The following is a 14,926-nucleotide window of genomic DNA, read 5'->3' as shown; positions in this document are numbered from 1 at the left end:
GAGGGTGAAACCAAGAAACCGACCTCAGGGTCAGGCAGGTGCGGATGCGGGAGGCTGTGGAGGCTGCTAGGCTGGGTGACCGCCCTCGAGGGAGCAGACCCCATCCTACTGCCATTTAGGGTGTTCTCAGAGATGGGCTGCAGCTGCCTGCAAGCCATGACCAGACACTCACGCAGGCATGATAAACACCCAGACACAAACACACAGAAGCAACACCCGCGGACTGGAGTAGGTCATCCCCCACGTGGACACAGACCCTCCCACCATAGATACACAGAGACCCTCTCTGCATACAAACACCCAGCCAAACGGAGACAACACACATGGACACACACAGACCTCCCTCTCCCCCTCCGTGTAGACACACGGGCACAGACACATGGGAATTCGATGCACAGATGGGAAGTTTAACTCAAGGGGTGCCCAGTCCTCCTGCCCCCAACACAACACACAATACATGCTCGGTGCAACCTTCTGCACCCTTTCAGTTTATTGACCTGCTGAGGGACAGCAGGGCCCCTGCGTATGTGCGCGTGCTTTTGAGGGTGTGTGGGGGGGCTGAGCACCGACCTCTGTCCTCCCCTCCCCCGCTCTCTTCCCAACAGGTGATTGGGAGGAATGAAGAGCCCTCCCTCTCCCCCACCCATTCCTGAGACTGAACAATGCCCCCCCAGGCCCCAAAATAGCCACTGAGCCTAGCCAATGTCCTTTTATGGCTCTGTCCCCATTGTGCCCTGCAGGGGTGGGGCTGGGGTCATGAGGTGTCCAGGCAGGATAAAGGCTGGTTACGGGAAGGCTCACCTACCCGGCTCTCTGCTTCCTTCTCTCCACGTCCCTCTCTGCTTACAACCTCCATGGCTCCCAAAAAGCCAGAGCCCAAGAAGGATGACGCCAAGGCAGGCGCCAAGGCAGCTCCAGCTCCCGCACCTGCACCCGCACCTGTACCAGAGCCCCCCAAGGAACCTGAGTTCGATGCCTCCAAGGTCAAGGTGGGTGTGGGAGCTGGGTTTCCGTGGGAAGGGCAGGGTAGGTCAGTGGATCTACCCCGTGGAAGACCAGGCTCCAGAAAGTGACTACTGAACTGAAGCTGGAAGCTTCAGGCATCAGGAGGGCTGCAGCAGGAGGGAGGGTGGTCAGACATCAGGCAGGACTCCCCCAGTGCTGCTGAAGGGACTATCTTTTTGGTGGTTGGAAACTGACTCTCCCTTGTCCTTTTCCCTGGACCTCACATCCTTGGGGAATCCTGGACCTGCCTGTGCCCCTCACCCCCGCAGCCAGGCAGGGATCTTTCTTGTCCAGCTGTGGGGTCTTAAGTCCATACCAAGTTCCCCAGGGTGGACAGGGTGGGGAGTAAAGGGAAGCAGGGCTCCTGCCCAGTCTGGGTCACACTCACCCCTGCCAAGGTCCCTGAGCCCCAGAGCTGGTGGGGCCTCAGCTTTGAGCTGGCGATACTGAGCCAGTCTGGGTAGGTCATGGAGGAAGCTGGTCTTGGAACTGTGACCAGTGGCCCCAGGAGCCCTTCCCCGGCTTGGCTTGAAAGCCTTTCTCAGAGTCTAAACCTGGAGAACGAGCCATGAGTCCCACCTGCGGCATCTGCATAGTGGCACGTACCCGTGTCCTGCCCGTTGCCTGTTCTCGGCTGGCCACTGGCCACTGCTGCCCTGGCTGCTGGCTGAGGGGCCCCATGGAGCCCTCCCAGCCCTTCACGGTCCCCAGCGAGACCTGCAGCCCATCTGCACAGGTCCGTCTCCATTCCTGAGCCCTTCCTGGAGGCACCTACCTTGTCCCTCAATACACGGGCTCAAATCCCAACTCTGCTCCATTCCCATCACTGCTCTAAGGCTTAGTTTCCTCAGCTATAAAATGGGACAATAAGTCCTCCTCACAGGCTGTTGGGAACCACTCATGGCAAGTGCTCCGTGGAGTTGACTCTGACTCCTGACCATCCCCAGACCCCAGGTTTGTGTCCCACAGGCCCCCTGGTGAGGGTCAGCCAACCCTAGGGCCCAAGGTGGCATTGTGTGGTCTCACCGGATCCGAGGCTGCACAGACTCCCCTCTGAGCAGAGGAACTAGTGAGGCCTCTCCCGTGACCCCTGCGGAAAGCTGTGCGGGGGGCCCAGGGCCCGTAGTCTCAACAGGCTTCTTGGTGGAGAGAGCTCTCGGGGGCGCCAGGAGCAACAACTTGGTCTTCCCAACACAGGGCTAAGCCAGAGGGTTGGGAGGGACAGCCCAGCAGGGTGACAGGGGCAGGATCCCCCTCTGCACTGGTGTGCACTACTGAGGTTGGTGGAGGGGACTCCAAGGGAGCAGCAGTGGGAGAGGCGCCAGTCAAGTCCCCCTCCCCCAAGCTCCTTTCCCTTGTGCGACCTTGACCTTGGGGCGAGTGACTGCAGTGATAAAAATAGACCTGGTATCCAAGTGAGGAGGGGGAAACCGGGTCCCAGGAGGCCTCCTGACCTCAGGTGGCCCCGATGTGGCCTCAGCAAACACTCAACCGCTGGGCCCTGGCCCCCTGCTGTGCCACGCTGGGGGCTGCCCTGCGCTTATGGACAGGACTGTGTAAGACTCAGGTGTAGGCAGGGCCACGTGAGTGAAAGTGCCCAGCCTTGAGGGCTCTGTGAGGGGCAGACACATGCAAACAGATGCACACACAGGTGTGCGAACGCACATGCACATCGCACACACACCCCCTCCTGCAAATATGTTCTCATGGTGACAGGGCTCTGCGGCCTGCCCCCTCGCCTTTCCTCTTCCCGCCCCCGCCCTGGTGAGATGAGGCCTCCCATCTCACTTATGTGGACAGTCTACCCACTGGGCCCCAGGCCTGGCAGAGCTGGCAAAGCCAGTCTGTGCTTCAGGCACGTCTGTCCAGGACCAGGGGCCTCAGGTAAGGCCCACCCCGGGCTGGGGATTCAGGGCACCAGGCCTCCCTCCTCACCACTTCCCCTGATGAGGCCTACCTGGTGTCAGGGTCTGGGCACTTGCAGACCCAAGGTCCTCAGGTGGGATGGCGGGAGGGGTAAGGAGGCAGGAGGGAGTCAAGGTGGACTGCAGGAGGTCCTGGGCAGTGGAAGCTGGAATCCTGGAATGTGGACGGGTTGGGGCAGCTGAGGGGTTGAGGCCTGGTCTGGGTGTGGAGGCACCAGGAGGACGCCTGGCCCCATCCTCTGAACCAGACACTCAGAATCTTTGGGGGTCTCCTTTCAGATCGAGTTTACGCCGGAGCAGATTGAAGGTGAGTGGGGGTTTTGAGCCAGGGGCTGCAGGGTTGGGGCCCGGGTCCCCCAGGCTGAGTGTCCTCCCCTGCAGTGTGGGGCGAGTCGGGGGGGCTGACTCTAGAAGTGTCTGCAGCTCACGCCCTCTCCCGGCAGAGTTCAAGGAAGCCTTCATGCTGTACGACCGCACACCCAAGTGTGAGATGAAGATCACGTATGGGCAGTGTGGGGATGTCCTGCGGGCGCTGGGCCAGAACCCTACACAGGCCGAGGTGCTCCGAGTCCTAGGGAAGCCGAAGCAGGAAGGTTGGTACGCCCGGCCTGAGACGTGTCCCCATTAGGGCCAGTCCCGGGGGAGACCCCCAGGGTGGGCCGCCATCGCTGGTGGGACAACCCGGGAACTCCCCTGCTGTGCATTCTCCTAACATCCTCCCGCTGTCTGGAGGAGGACCTGGAGGCCAGTCTCAGGTGATGCTGGCAAGGTGACGAGCAGTGAGGGTTCCTGTACCATCTGGCCCCACGCCTATTTGCCAGGCCTCCTGGTCGTAGGGGACTGACAACAGCGCGAACTAGCTTCAGCAGCAGGTGTGAGGGCAAGCCAGGCCGTGTCTGGCCTCAGCATCCCATATGCTCTCCCTGTCCTTCCCGGCCTCCTGGGCATCCCTCTGTGGGGCAGGGTCAGCTTCCCTCACCACCATGGCCAGAGAGGGTTGCCTGCTTTGCCCCAAGGAGAAGTGAGACCCAAGCCCTCGCCACAGGTGCGGAAGTCCCAGAGAAGGTCTCTGATCGGCCCAGCTGCTCTCGACCAATCACAGGTGTGGGGAGAGCGGGGTTGATAAGAAAAATAGAGAGACGCTAGCGAGAACTGTTCCCCAAAGAAGAGCAGAGGTGCTAGTCAGAGCCCACTGTCGTGCCACTGTCCTTGTGAACAGCAAAGGACGATGTGAATAATGCATTTCTCAGTTGACTGTAAAGTGCCTTGTGATGGTGGAGTGCTTTGTAAATGACAGACTGGTGTAGACTGCATTGGGGGCTGGGTGAGGGCAATAGCTCCTCATTGCCAGACACAGGGGAGGGATGCCCATCTCCCCTCAGAGCCTGATGCTTGGGCCATCTCTCCCCAGAGCTTAACTCCAAGATGATGGACTTTGACACGTTCCTGCCCATGCTCCAGCACATCTCCAAGAACAAGGACACGGGCACCTTCGAGGACTTTGTGGAGGGGTTGCGGGTCTTCGACAAGGAGGGCAATGGCACGGTCATGGGCGCCGAGCTCCGCCACGTGCTGGCCACGCTGGGTGAGGGCAGCCTCCTCCCCACCCCACTCTCTCCTTCCTGGGGCCTCCGGGGGAAACCACTCTGTCACCCACCGGGCCTGTTTCTCACTTGTGAAATGGAGGGTGATGCAGTCAAGGTGCCTCGATGGCAGGAGACGGAAATGTGGGGAACTTAGAAATTTAGGTGGGGAGTAAAGAAAGCCAGCCGGTGCGGCTCACAGAACTGGAGGGGGATAGGAACAGCTCTGGGGACAGGGTGGGGCAGGGCGGTACATCCAGGGGGATCAATCCAGTCCTTGTGTTCATTGCCTCAAGGTCAAATTCCAGAGCCGAAGAGGTACTGTGCCTGCCTCTTGGGCATCTTGACCCCCGCTGTCAGGTGCCTGGCTGGCAGGAGCGCTCCTTTCTCAAAGAGAAGTTTTCCTACAGCAAATGTTCATTGAGCACCAATTGTGTCTGCGCAAAGTGAACTTTTCCCGCACCAGACATTTACTGAGTGCCTACTGTGTGCTCAGCCCTGTGCTGGTCTCTGGGGTTTTGTGTGTGTGTGTGAGACTGGGGGCTAGGAGGTGTGAGGGAAACTGCAGTGGGCATTGCAGTGGGGGAAGCAACACAGCACATACAAAAGCACAGAGGCGGGAAAGTTCCGTGGGGAGCAGTGGTGGTGTCTCTTGGTACCCTCCATGGTCATCCCCTAAGGTCCCCGGCTCTATCTTAGGTGTCCTTCCTCTAGCCTTGAAGGGCTGCCCCGACGGACTGCTTCCAGGGAGATGGGGGACCTGGCCTACTCCTGATGGAGGGAGTCCCGCCAGCCTGTTGAGGACAGGGGACAGTATGTGCTGGTGGCCTGAACAGCAAGATGGCACTGTTACGGACAGAGCCCAGGCTCGGAGAGAGTGCCAGGCCTGCACCCTAGGCCTTGCCCTTTTTGACTTGTCACTGATTCTTCTGGTTTCAGAAATAAGGGTGACAGCCCAGGTCTTGTGTGTACCAATATGAGGTGTGGGAATACTGGAGAGGCACACCCACCATCCAGCGGGGCTCAGGGGGCCCCCCACCCTTCACACCTCAACAGTGCTGACTCAGCTTTCCACTCCTGCCAGGTGAGAGGCTGACAGAAGATGAGGTGGAGAAGTTGATGGCTGGGCAAGAGGACTCCAATGGCTGCGTCAACTACAAAGGTAAGCTCAGCAGGGCAGGGAGTCTGCAGGCGGGAGCGGGGCGTTAGGATCCTAGGTCGCCACCTTTGGCTACCCAGGGCCGAAGCCCTGCTGCTCACTCCTTCCTTCTTTTCAGCATTTGTCACGCACATCATGTCCAGCTGAACCTCTTGCCCCAGGTGAGACCTCCCACCCTCCCTTCCAAACCTGCTACCACCTTTGCCACCTCTGCTGATTTCAGCCCCATTGTCCCCCTCCTGCCTCTGTCATCCAGATCCCCTGTTGCCACCTCCCCAGCTCCACCAAGTCCAGTTCTCAGCTGACATCCCGCAGCCTTGCTCGCACCTCTCCACTGTAACTTGTGACCGCCTTTGCTCTCAGGGAGCCCAGGGGAGGCCGTGCTGGGGACAGCTCATCTTCCACTCGAGTTGCTGACACCCGTGGCCTGCAGCCTGTGGGACGGAGGGGAGCACATTGACACTCCTGCACAGGCTCTCTCTGCACAGCTCTGCGGGGCTGTCATCTCTCCCCATCAGGCTGCACTTGCCTGTGACTGCATCTCTGTCCCCGGCCCTTGGGCCTCATGAATAAATGGCTTCTTTCCTTCTTTCTTTCCTCCCTCCTCCCTCCCTTGCTTCCTTCCTCCCTTCTTTCTCTTCTTCCTTCCTTCCTCCCTCCCTCCCTCCCTCCATTCATTCATTCATTTGTTCGTTCGTTCGTTCCTTCCTTTCCTCCCTCCTTCCTTCTCTCTTCTCTGTGGCCCTTTGGTTGACTTTTATAAAAATCTATGAGCCACACACGGTGAGCCCTGGACAAAACGAGAGGAATCACTTTGAAATCTTGCCTCCTTGCTCACCGCATCAAAACTGTCCCATCTGGTGTGCCAAACCCTCTGAGCCTGCCCACCAGGACACTGGGCTGAGCTGGACGAGGACTGGGTGCCCTGCCCCACTTCTGGAGACAGTAGCCATGCTCTGGCCTCTAACACAGGGTTGCCACTCGGTGCCTGAGAGCGCTGTCTGAGCTGTCTCACTCCACAACCAGCAATCAGGGAACTGCAGGGCACTGGCCCAGAGCCACCCATGTCACAGGTGGGGAAACTGAGGCCCAGAGCAGAGAATGGCTTTGCCTGACTCACTGTCCCCAGGCTGTCAGAGCCGAAGAGGCCTGAGACCCCTGCCTGACTCCGGTCTCTCTGCCTGTGCTGTGGCTCTAGGTCAGAGGGCGAGAATCCGGGGTCCACCAGTTTCTCAACCCTGGGCTTCTCAGCAGAAGACAAGTGCACAACCCCTGCAATGACAGGAGGAGATGCACACACCCTTGCAAATGCCAGCCCCACTGTCACACCCTGCTCTGGGACCAGGCCCTCCCCTCCTTTCGGAGCTCAGTGGGGAGGGTGAGGGGAGGCTTCCTGGAGGAGGTCATCCACTCTGGTTTGAAGGGGAGGAAGAGCAATGCCCTGTAGAGAGTCTTGGGGGCCCTAGAGATAAGGGTTGTGGAGAGATCAAGGGCCCAGAGTGTGGAGCGGGCCACACAGGGTAGGAAACAGCTTGCAGGCCAGGAGGACTCAGGAGGTCAGGGCAGCCCTGCTAGGGTGCATTTGGATGTGAATGCATCTGCTTGTGAGATGAGCGTGTGGGTGTATGAGAGCGGGTTTGAGGCTTGCACGGATCAGGCTGCCTCAGGGCGTTTGTGTGGTGCGGCGAGCATGGCAGGACTGTGAGTGTGAGAGTCTGTGTGCGCGTATGTGTGGGAGGAGTGGCGGCAGCGTGTGTGAGAGTCTGTGAGGGGCTGTGAGTGTGTATGCAGGAGTCTGTTTCCCTTCCTTTCATCCTTTCAGCATTTACGGAGCACCTACTGTGTGCCAGACTCTTTAGGCCCTGGGAACACTGCAGTGGAGGAAGCAGCCAAACCCCTCACCCTCGTGGCACTCGTACAGAGCTGACAGATCACCAGAGCCGTAAAGTGTGTCAACCAGTGATAAAGGCTGGGGAGGGGCCCAGAGGAGGGGAGGGCTGTGCAGTCTGTGTGTGTGTGTGTGTGTGTGTGTGTGTGTGAGTGTGTCAACCAGTGATGAAGGCTGGGGAGGGGCCCAGAGGAGGGGAGGGCTGTGCAGTCTGTGTGCAGTGTGTGTGTGGGGTGGGGGGGGAGGCAAATGACATGTTAAATAATGAGGTCAGTGAGTACCTGAGAAGGCAATGGCTGGGCAAAAATTGAAAACAGGAGAGATAATATCCTGAATATATAAAGGGTTCCTACAACAACAACAAAACGAACAACCCAATTCAAAAATGGGCAAAGGACTTGAATAGACATTTCTTTTTTGTTGTTGTTGTTGTTGTACGCGGGCCTCTCACTGCTGTGGCCTCTCCCGTTGCGCCGGACGCGCAGGCTCAGCGGCCATGGCTCACGGGCCCAGCCGCTCCGCGGCATGTGGGATCTGCCCGGACCGGGGCACGAACCCGCGTCCCCCGCATCGGCAGGCGGACTCTCAACCGCTGCGCCACCAGGGAAGCCCGAATAGACATTTCTTTAAAGAAGATAGACAAATGGCCAATGAGCACCTGAAAGATGCTCAATGTCACTAATTAGGGAAATGCAAATCGAAACCACGATGAGATACCACTTCACACCCATTAGGATGGTTATTATGCAGAAAACAGAAAACAACAAGGGTTGGCGAGAAGGTAGAGAAATTGGATCCCTTGGGCACTGTGGGTGGGAATGTAAAATGGTGCAGCTGCTGTGGAAAAACTATGGAAAGTCCTCAAAAAATTGAAAACATTATTACCATATGACCCAGAAATTCCACTTCTGAGTATATATCCCAAAGAATTGAAAGCAGGGACTTGAAGAGATGTTTGTAAACTCATGTTCACAGCAGCATTATGCACAATAGCTGAAAGGTGGAAACAACCCAAGTGGCCATCAACAGACGAATGGATAAACAAAATGTGGTCTATACATACAATGGAATATTATTCTGACTTAAAAAGGAAGGAAATTCTGACACATGGTACAACATGGATGAACTTTGAGGATATTATGCTAAGTGAAATAAGCCAGACATAGAAGGACAAATGCAGTATGATTCCACTCCAACGAGGTTCCTAGAGTGGTCAAATTCATAGAGGCAGAGAGTAGAATGGTGGTTGCTGGGGGTTGGGGGGAGGGAGGAATGGGGAATCGTTGTGGAAGATAAGAAACACAAAAAAGAGAGGCGAGATGGAGTGTCTTAGGCTGGACTTCCCCAGAAGCAGAGCTGAGACAAGGACCTGAATGTAAGTAGTGTCCCTGGGAGGTGGCCCCAGGGAGCACGGGAGAGCAGCTGGGCAGGGAAGGAAGTCCTTAGGGTGCATGGGAGCAGAAGACCCTGTGGGCAACGGGGGCTCAGCCCCACTGGGGACCTCCAGGAGACGGTGGTGGTGTCTCACTGAGGGCATGAGGAAACCAGACTATCTACCAGCTCCCAGCTTCGCTGGTGAGGGCAGGGCCCCAGAGGCAGGCTGGAACATTTGTGTGGGGCAATACTTCAGCATCTGCTCCAGGGAGCCACGAGGGCATCAGAGCAAAGACATTCCAGCAGAGACGGGAGCAGAGAGTGCGGTGGGGAGGCGACAGGATGTGGTGGAGGGTCCTTGGGCCGTGGGAAGGGCTTTGGTGTGTGCTCTGGGGAGATGTTTTATCAGCATCACTCTGGCTGCTATGTGGAGAATAGACTGGGGCACGTGAGCGGAAGCAGGGACCGCAGGTAGGAGGGTCCAGGAGAGAGAAGAAGATGCATGTGTGGTCCAGTGGAAATGGTGAGAAGTGATCAGATTCCAGGTCATTTTTTAAGACACTCTCAGCAACATTCTGGGCAGATTTTGAGGCTTTCTTCTTCCTTTCCTTATCTAGACACAGTCCACTCCAGCCCCAGATCTGGCGTGGGGTGGGAGTGAGGGACCGTAGTCTGCCCTTTCATGGTGCATAGCCTGGCTGGCTGGTAGGGCAGGGAATGGAGGCACTAGTGGACTTGCTGCAGTGGCCTCTGCTAGTAAGGGTGTCTGCTTGTGCATGTTTGACTTTGCTGGACTCTGGCTAGCCTCCCTGGCCAATTGGTGGCCGCAGACCCCCACAGAGGAGAGCAGGGTCTCCCTTTGGCCCCAGTCAGGGCAGAGAGACTGGCCAATATCCTTCTGGGCAGGCCCCAGCTCCTGCCTGCCCAGCCACCTTGCTCTTGGACACCAAGCCCAGGAACAGCTGAGTTCCCTTTCAAAAGTCTCCAGGACCCACATGGGACTGAGTGGTCCCAGCCTTTTCTTTCCACCCTTGGCTGGGTCCTGTAGGCAGGGATCACACCTGTTCTCAGCCATCCCCAGGCAAGAAGCGGTCCTGCCTCCAAGCTTCCATGTATCTGGGATCCCAGGGAGTATGTGTCCTACTCTCGCAAGAAAGCCTGCCCCCTCCTCTGGTTTCCAGAATGGTCCTACAGTGCCCCCAGCCCTCCCCCAAACACACCCTCCTTCTTGCAGGCTCCCCTAGTTCCTGGGAGCTACCACCCTACTCGGCTTGGCCTGGCAGTGGAAGGGAGTATCCCACACATCCCCCGAGACCCTCTGCGGCTCCCACCCACCAGTCTTCAAGTGTGGACTGGGAGTGGACAGGCTGTGGGGGGCTGGCGCGGGCAGAGCTGGGGCTGTTGTGTCTGTTGAGCTCTGCCTGGGGCTGTTTGGTCCCCCTTGTTGGGGCTCTACTCCACTTAGAATGTGTCTCTGTCCCAGTCATGGCCGTGATGCCACTCTGGGGCATCTTGCCTGTTATATGTGGCTGTGCTGACCACGTGTGGGCTTGGGTCACTGGCTGTGGGTGTGAGTGTCAGAGTGGAGGGGCCTAGAGGGTAGAACCCAGCTGCAGGGGTGAGGCTTCTCCTCACTCAGGAGCCTCCCACCTACCTTGGCTGGGTGAAATGTGTGTGTATTTCTGTGTGTCCCTGTGTCTGTGTGTGCATACGTGCACAAGTTTGCCCGTGTACTTGTGTCTGTGAGTGCGTCTGTGAGTGTGTGTCTGTATACCAGCGAATGCCGGTGTCCATTTGTCTGTGCACATGCACATGTATGTTTACCTCTGTGTGTGTGTCTGTGTCTGCTTGTGTGCATGTCTGAGTGTGTACGTGCTGGGGGGCTCTGCTGAGTCAGTGCTTGTGTTGGGCGGGCAGCACTGCCAGCCAGGCTGTGGCCTCCCCACAGTTGCATAAACACTGGTCCCAGCTCCCCCTTCAAGCAGGGTGGTCCAGCCTATGTCCCTGCGGCCGGTGGAAAGGGGTGGGTGTGGCAAAGGGTTTGCCCTCATGTCAGCCTGGTGCCCTCCATGCCTCAGGTGCCAGGTCACGTGCCCCATAAGGCTGGAGTCTGGTCTGGGGTCTCTCTATGCCTTACTTCCCCCATCTGGCCCGAGGCCTCATCTCTGAGGTCTCCGTAAGGTGTCAGGAACATTTACCTATCCAGTCCTGGTCCAGGCTGAACCAGAGGGTCAGTGGGGCAGGCAGGGGGCTAGGGGGCCAGGGGCAGAGTTCAGCCTCACAACCCCAGGACCAACCATCCCTCCTCTGCTCTGATGTCTCTGCACGGCTCCCTGCCACAGCCTGCATCTTCTCTCCAGATGCCTGCCATCTGCAGAGATCCTGGGGTCACCACTGGGACATGGATTAGGTAGCACTGAGTCGGGGGGCGAGAAGGCCAGAAATTCAAGTCGAGGCAGAATGAAGTCAGGCAGGGTCTGAAGAAATCAAATATTGGAGGAAATCCTTTAGCAGGTCACAAGAAGGAAGGAAATCAAACTGTAGGGATGAGGCCTTGGACTGTGGGGCTCAAAGCGCTCAGTGGCACAGGGGCTGACAGACTGAGGATAAAGATCTTAAGAGAATGTGGGGAGGGGCGGGGAGACTAAACGGGTCCAAGCAGTGGCGTGCACAAAATCAGAGGGGGTGTGAAGATGAGGTGGGAGGGAGGAGGGGCAACAGAAACTGGGCAGTGGTGTGAGGCAGTCCTCATGCTGCATAAGGGGTGCTTGGGGGCGTGCCAGGCCGGAGTGCTGGGCTGTTGCTTCCGAGGCCTTGGGAGGTAAGGAGGGTTTAGGGGAGGGGGCTAGGGCGAGCCTGCCTGGGTACAGGGCCAGCCACACCCCAGGGAACACAGGTACCTCAGGGAACAGCAGGAAGACCCTAGACTTTGAACCCAGTGACCCAGCACAGAAGAGCCTCCCTGGGGTTCCCTTACCAACCAGCCCCAGGTCCACCGTTGCCCAAGTTTGGGGGTTATTTGTTCCTGCCCTCCCAAAGCCACACAATGCTGGTTTGCCTAAACGCTGACAGAGCACAGCTGGAATGTAGAGTGAATGTGTGTACACGAGGCTCCCCAGGGTCGCCCGCCCAACAGGCCCCTCTAGTCTCAGCAGCCAGGGACCAGGTCCCCTTGGATGGGGAAGGGCCTAGAAGGTCAGGGCTGGGAAGGGCGCCTGCCTGCCACTCCTCCCCAGCCTGGCTGTGGACACCTGAGTTTCCACCGTTTTCTTCCAATCTCCACTCTCTTCTTTGGCCTGTGGGTCCGGGTACTTTGCACATCTACTGAGGCCTTGGTGAGAATGAGAATGGGTGTGTCAGAGCCTTTCTGGAGGGCTGGGGAGTGGAATGAGGCAGTGGAAGACTCTGGAACTCCAGAGATGGGGAAGACAGTGCTCCCTGGGAAGTCTCAGATCTTTGCCAACTTCCTAATTTTTCTACTTTGGTCCAGTTGAACACGAGCACCCCTTTTCCCCACCACGCCTATGCCCTGGGTCTGGAGGTCTGTCTTCCCTCCCATCAGTACCTTGTCCATCTCACTCCCTTCTTCGTCTCTTTCCCTCTCTCCCATAGTAGGCTTGCTTGGAAGCCACTTAAAGGTGCTTAGGATGCCAGCCCTAGCTCCCAAGCTAACTCGGAGAGACAGTGAGCACCCTGTCCCAAGGGATGTGCAAGCAGAGGGGAACCAGTTCCAGTCAGGAAGGCTGCAGAGGGATTCTTGCTCTGCTGGAGACTGGAAGCACTTGGGTGTCCTCAGGCTCCAGGGCCCAACGTGTGACAATATCCAAGACAGTTTTCATGGGAGAAGAATAAGGCCCATGTTGCGTGTTTTCCATGAAGCTCAATTTATGCGTCTTCAAGGCCTGGCTGTTTTTATTCAGGGACTGCCTTACTTCATTTTTATTTTTTTTGCCTTAAGAATATTATTTTGTTCCTAAAACAATGGTGATGATAGCTGGTGCAGTTGTTTTCCTTGTCTTTACTTGGCAAAATAAGACCTTACAAGTCCATTTTTAAGTTCTGAGGCAATCACACAGTTTGTTGCAGTGAAAATCTCCCCAAGTCCCTGGATAGAGACCCTTGAATGGGGCAGGTCCTTTCCAGGCTCAAGCCTCGTATGAATCAGGTGCCGACTGTGCTCCACCATGATGACTAACAGAGGCCTGGCCCTACCAGTTGGGATGGAGCGGTGAGTGGAGACGTGGCAGGGGCAGTGCAGATGAGCTTGGGGGTGGGGCACATGAGCGAAGATGCCTCAGCTCCCTTCGTTGGGGTGTCTGGGACCCTGAGATTCCAGGTGTCCCCAGATCGCCGGATGCCCATACCTGTGTGCACCTCTGGTGGGAAGCCAGTGGCAGTGACCTTTCACTCCTTGCTGCAGCACATGGTGTGGGACGGTGGCTGCTGGGCAAGGAAGGCAAACACTGAATGGCTTCTAGCTTTTGTGAAGAGAAACCGTGCTCAGGGCTGAGGGATAAGAAGGGAAGCTGGGCACATCCCAGGAGTACCAGGGGCTTCCTCTGCACGGCCTGGGCTGGGGGCCCCCAGGAGGGTAACACACCCAGATCCCACAGCTCTAGGTGGAGACAGCTCGGGCCAGCTAGTAGCAAGCTGCTCTCCCTCTCAGGGGCTCGGGTGCTGTGTAGTCCGTCCCCCAGAGTGTGCCTTCCTTGCAGTAAGGGGGTCCCTGGGGTTGGTCTGGAGAGTAGAGCTGGAGGTGTGGGCAGGCCCTGGGCCCCCAGGCTTGCTGTGGCTCCAGGGCCACATCACGGAGTGATTCCTACCCTCCTGGGCACCTAAGGATCCATCCGTCAAGCCCCATACTCAGGGTGGACAGGCCTGGCTATAGGGTCAGCAGGGGCAAAATGGTTACAGAGTGCCAAGAATGACCTTGAGATTCATTTCCCAGCACGCCCAGGTTGCCTGCCCTGCCTGGGCTCCTGCCTCAGTTTCCTCTGTGGTCAGAGTCCCTCTCCTAGGTGGAGGCCCTGAACCCTGCAGGCTGCCTTCCTCTCCTAACTCTAGTAGGGCCCATTTAACTCATCAGTTCACAGTGATCACACATCTATTGTGCTCCCAGCACTTCCCCAGGTGCCAGGAGCTTGTAGTGAACTCACGAAGAAAACGCTTTGGCCGGGTCCTGCTCTGGCCCTGGCCCAGTTCCCAGGTCTCCTGTCCTTGTGTTGTGCCTGTGACTTCAGACCTGAGTGAACAGGGAGGTGCACCTAATTCCGTTCATCTGGAGTGGGTACTGTGCCTGCCAGCCCGACTCTGACCTCAAAGTTGGGCAGGAAGGGGCCTCAGATACCTGGGCCAACGTCTCTCCCAGGGTAAGACTGATGAGCTGCTGCTTGCTTGAACACCCCCAGAAACAGGGAGCTCACCCCCTGTTGAGGCAGCTTGGCCAGGCAGGCGGCTCTCTGACGTAGGGCCAAAATCTCTCCAGGCGTCTCTAGTCCTCAGAAACTGGGTCCTTAGAACTGTTTTTCCCCCGACCTGAACCCTCTGTGATCCACTAGGCTGACCCCAGCCCTGCTATTTTCTAGGTTGATCCCTTGTTCCAGGATGGGCCTTGCCCTCTGTAAGGCTGCTGAGCCAGTGGGGGCTCAGGGGTGTTTAGGGTTTTTTTTTAATAGAAATCTTTTTTTTTTTTTAAAGCACCCCAGTGTTTTCTTTCTTTCTCCCTCCCTCCCTTCCTTCCTGCAGGTCTTACTTGCCACATGCAGGATCTTCGTTGCAGCATGAGGGATCTTTGTTTTTTTTTTTTTTTAGTTGCAGAATGAGGACTTAGTTGCGGCATACATGTGGGATCTAGTTCCCTGACCAGGGATCGAACACGGGCCCCCTGCATTGGGAGCATGGAGTCTTATCCACTGCGCCACCAGGGAAGTCCCGGCACTTAGTTTTTTAGGGCCCTGAAGACTATCCCAGCACCTGCTCCCGGAGCTGGAAG

At 57.3% G+C, this 14,926-nt stretch overlaps 1 protein-coding gene across 4 annotated transcripts; it reads left to right on the top strand.

Moving 5' to 3' along the window:
• The first annotated feature begins 854 nt into the window (after window positions 1–854).
• Window positions 855–14,651, top strand: MYL3 (myosin light chain 3). Of its 4 annotated transcripts, none has more exons than XM_027096971.1 (7): window positions 855–989; window positions 3,210–3,237; window positions 3,374–3,523; window positions 4,342–4,515; window positions 5,598–5,675; window positions 5,791–5,833; window positions 12,550–14,651. In XM_027096971.1, exons 1-6 carry the CDS (start codon window positions 855–857, stop codon window positions 5,817–5,819), a joined length of 594 nt encoding a protein of 197 aa, XP_026952772.1. In that variant the 3' UTR covers window positions 5,820–5,833; window positions 12,550–14,651. The 4 variants fall into 4 exon arrangements, with proteins under 4 accessions (XP_026952772.1, XP_026952770.1, XP_026952769.1 ...); XM_027096969.1 differs by having other exon boundaries at window positions 12,547–14,651; XM_027096968.1 differs by lacking the exon at window positions 12,550–14,651 and adding an exon at window positions 6,036–6,260.
• The last annotated feature ends 275 nt before the right edge of the window (window positions 14,652–14,926 follow it).

The sequence above is a fragment of the Aethalodelphis obliquidens genome, unplaced genomic scaffold (genome assembly GCF_003676395.1).
Source record: "Aethalodelphis obliquidens isolate GAN/ISIS:26980383/991018 unplaced genomic scaffold, ASM367639v1 scaffold111, whole genome shotgun sequence".
Classification (NCBI taxonomy): domain Eukaryota; kingdom Metazoa; phylum Chordata; class Mammalia; order Artiodactyla; family Delphinidae; genus Aethalodelphis; species Aethalodelphis obliquidens.
Note: the sequence above shows the minus strand (reverse complement) of the source record. Positions and strands in the feature narration are given on the sequence as shown.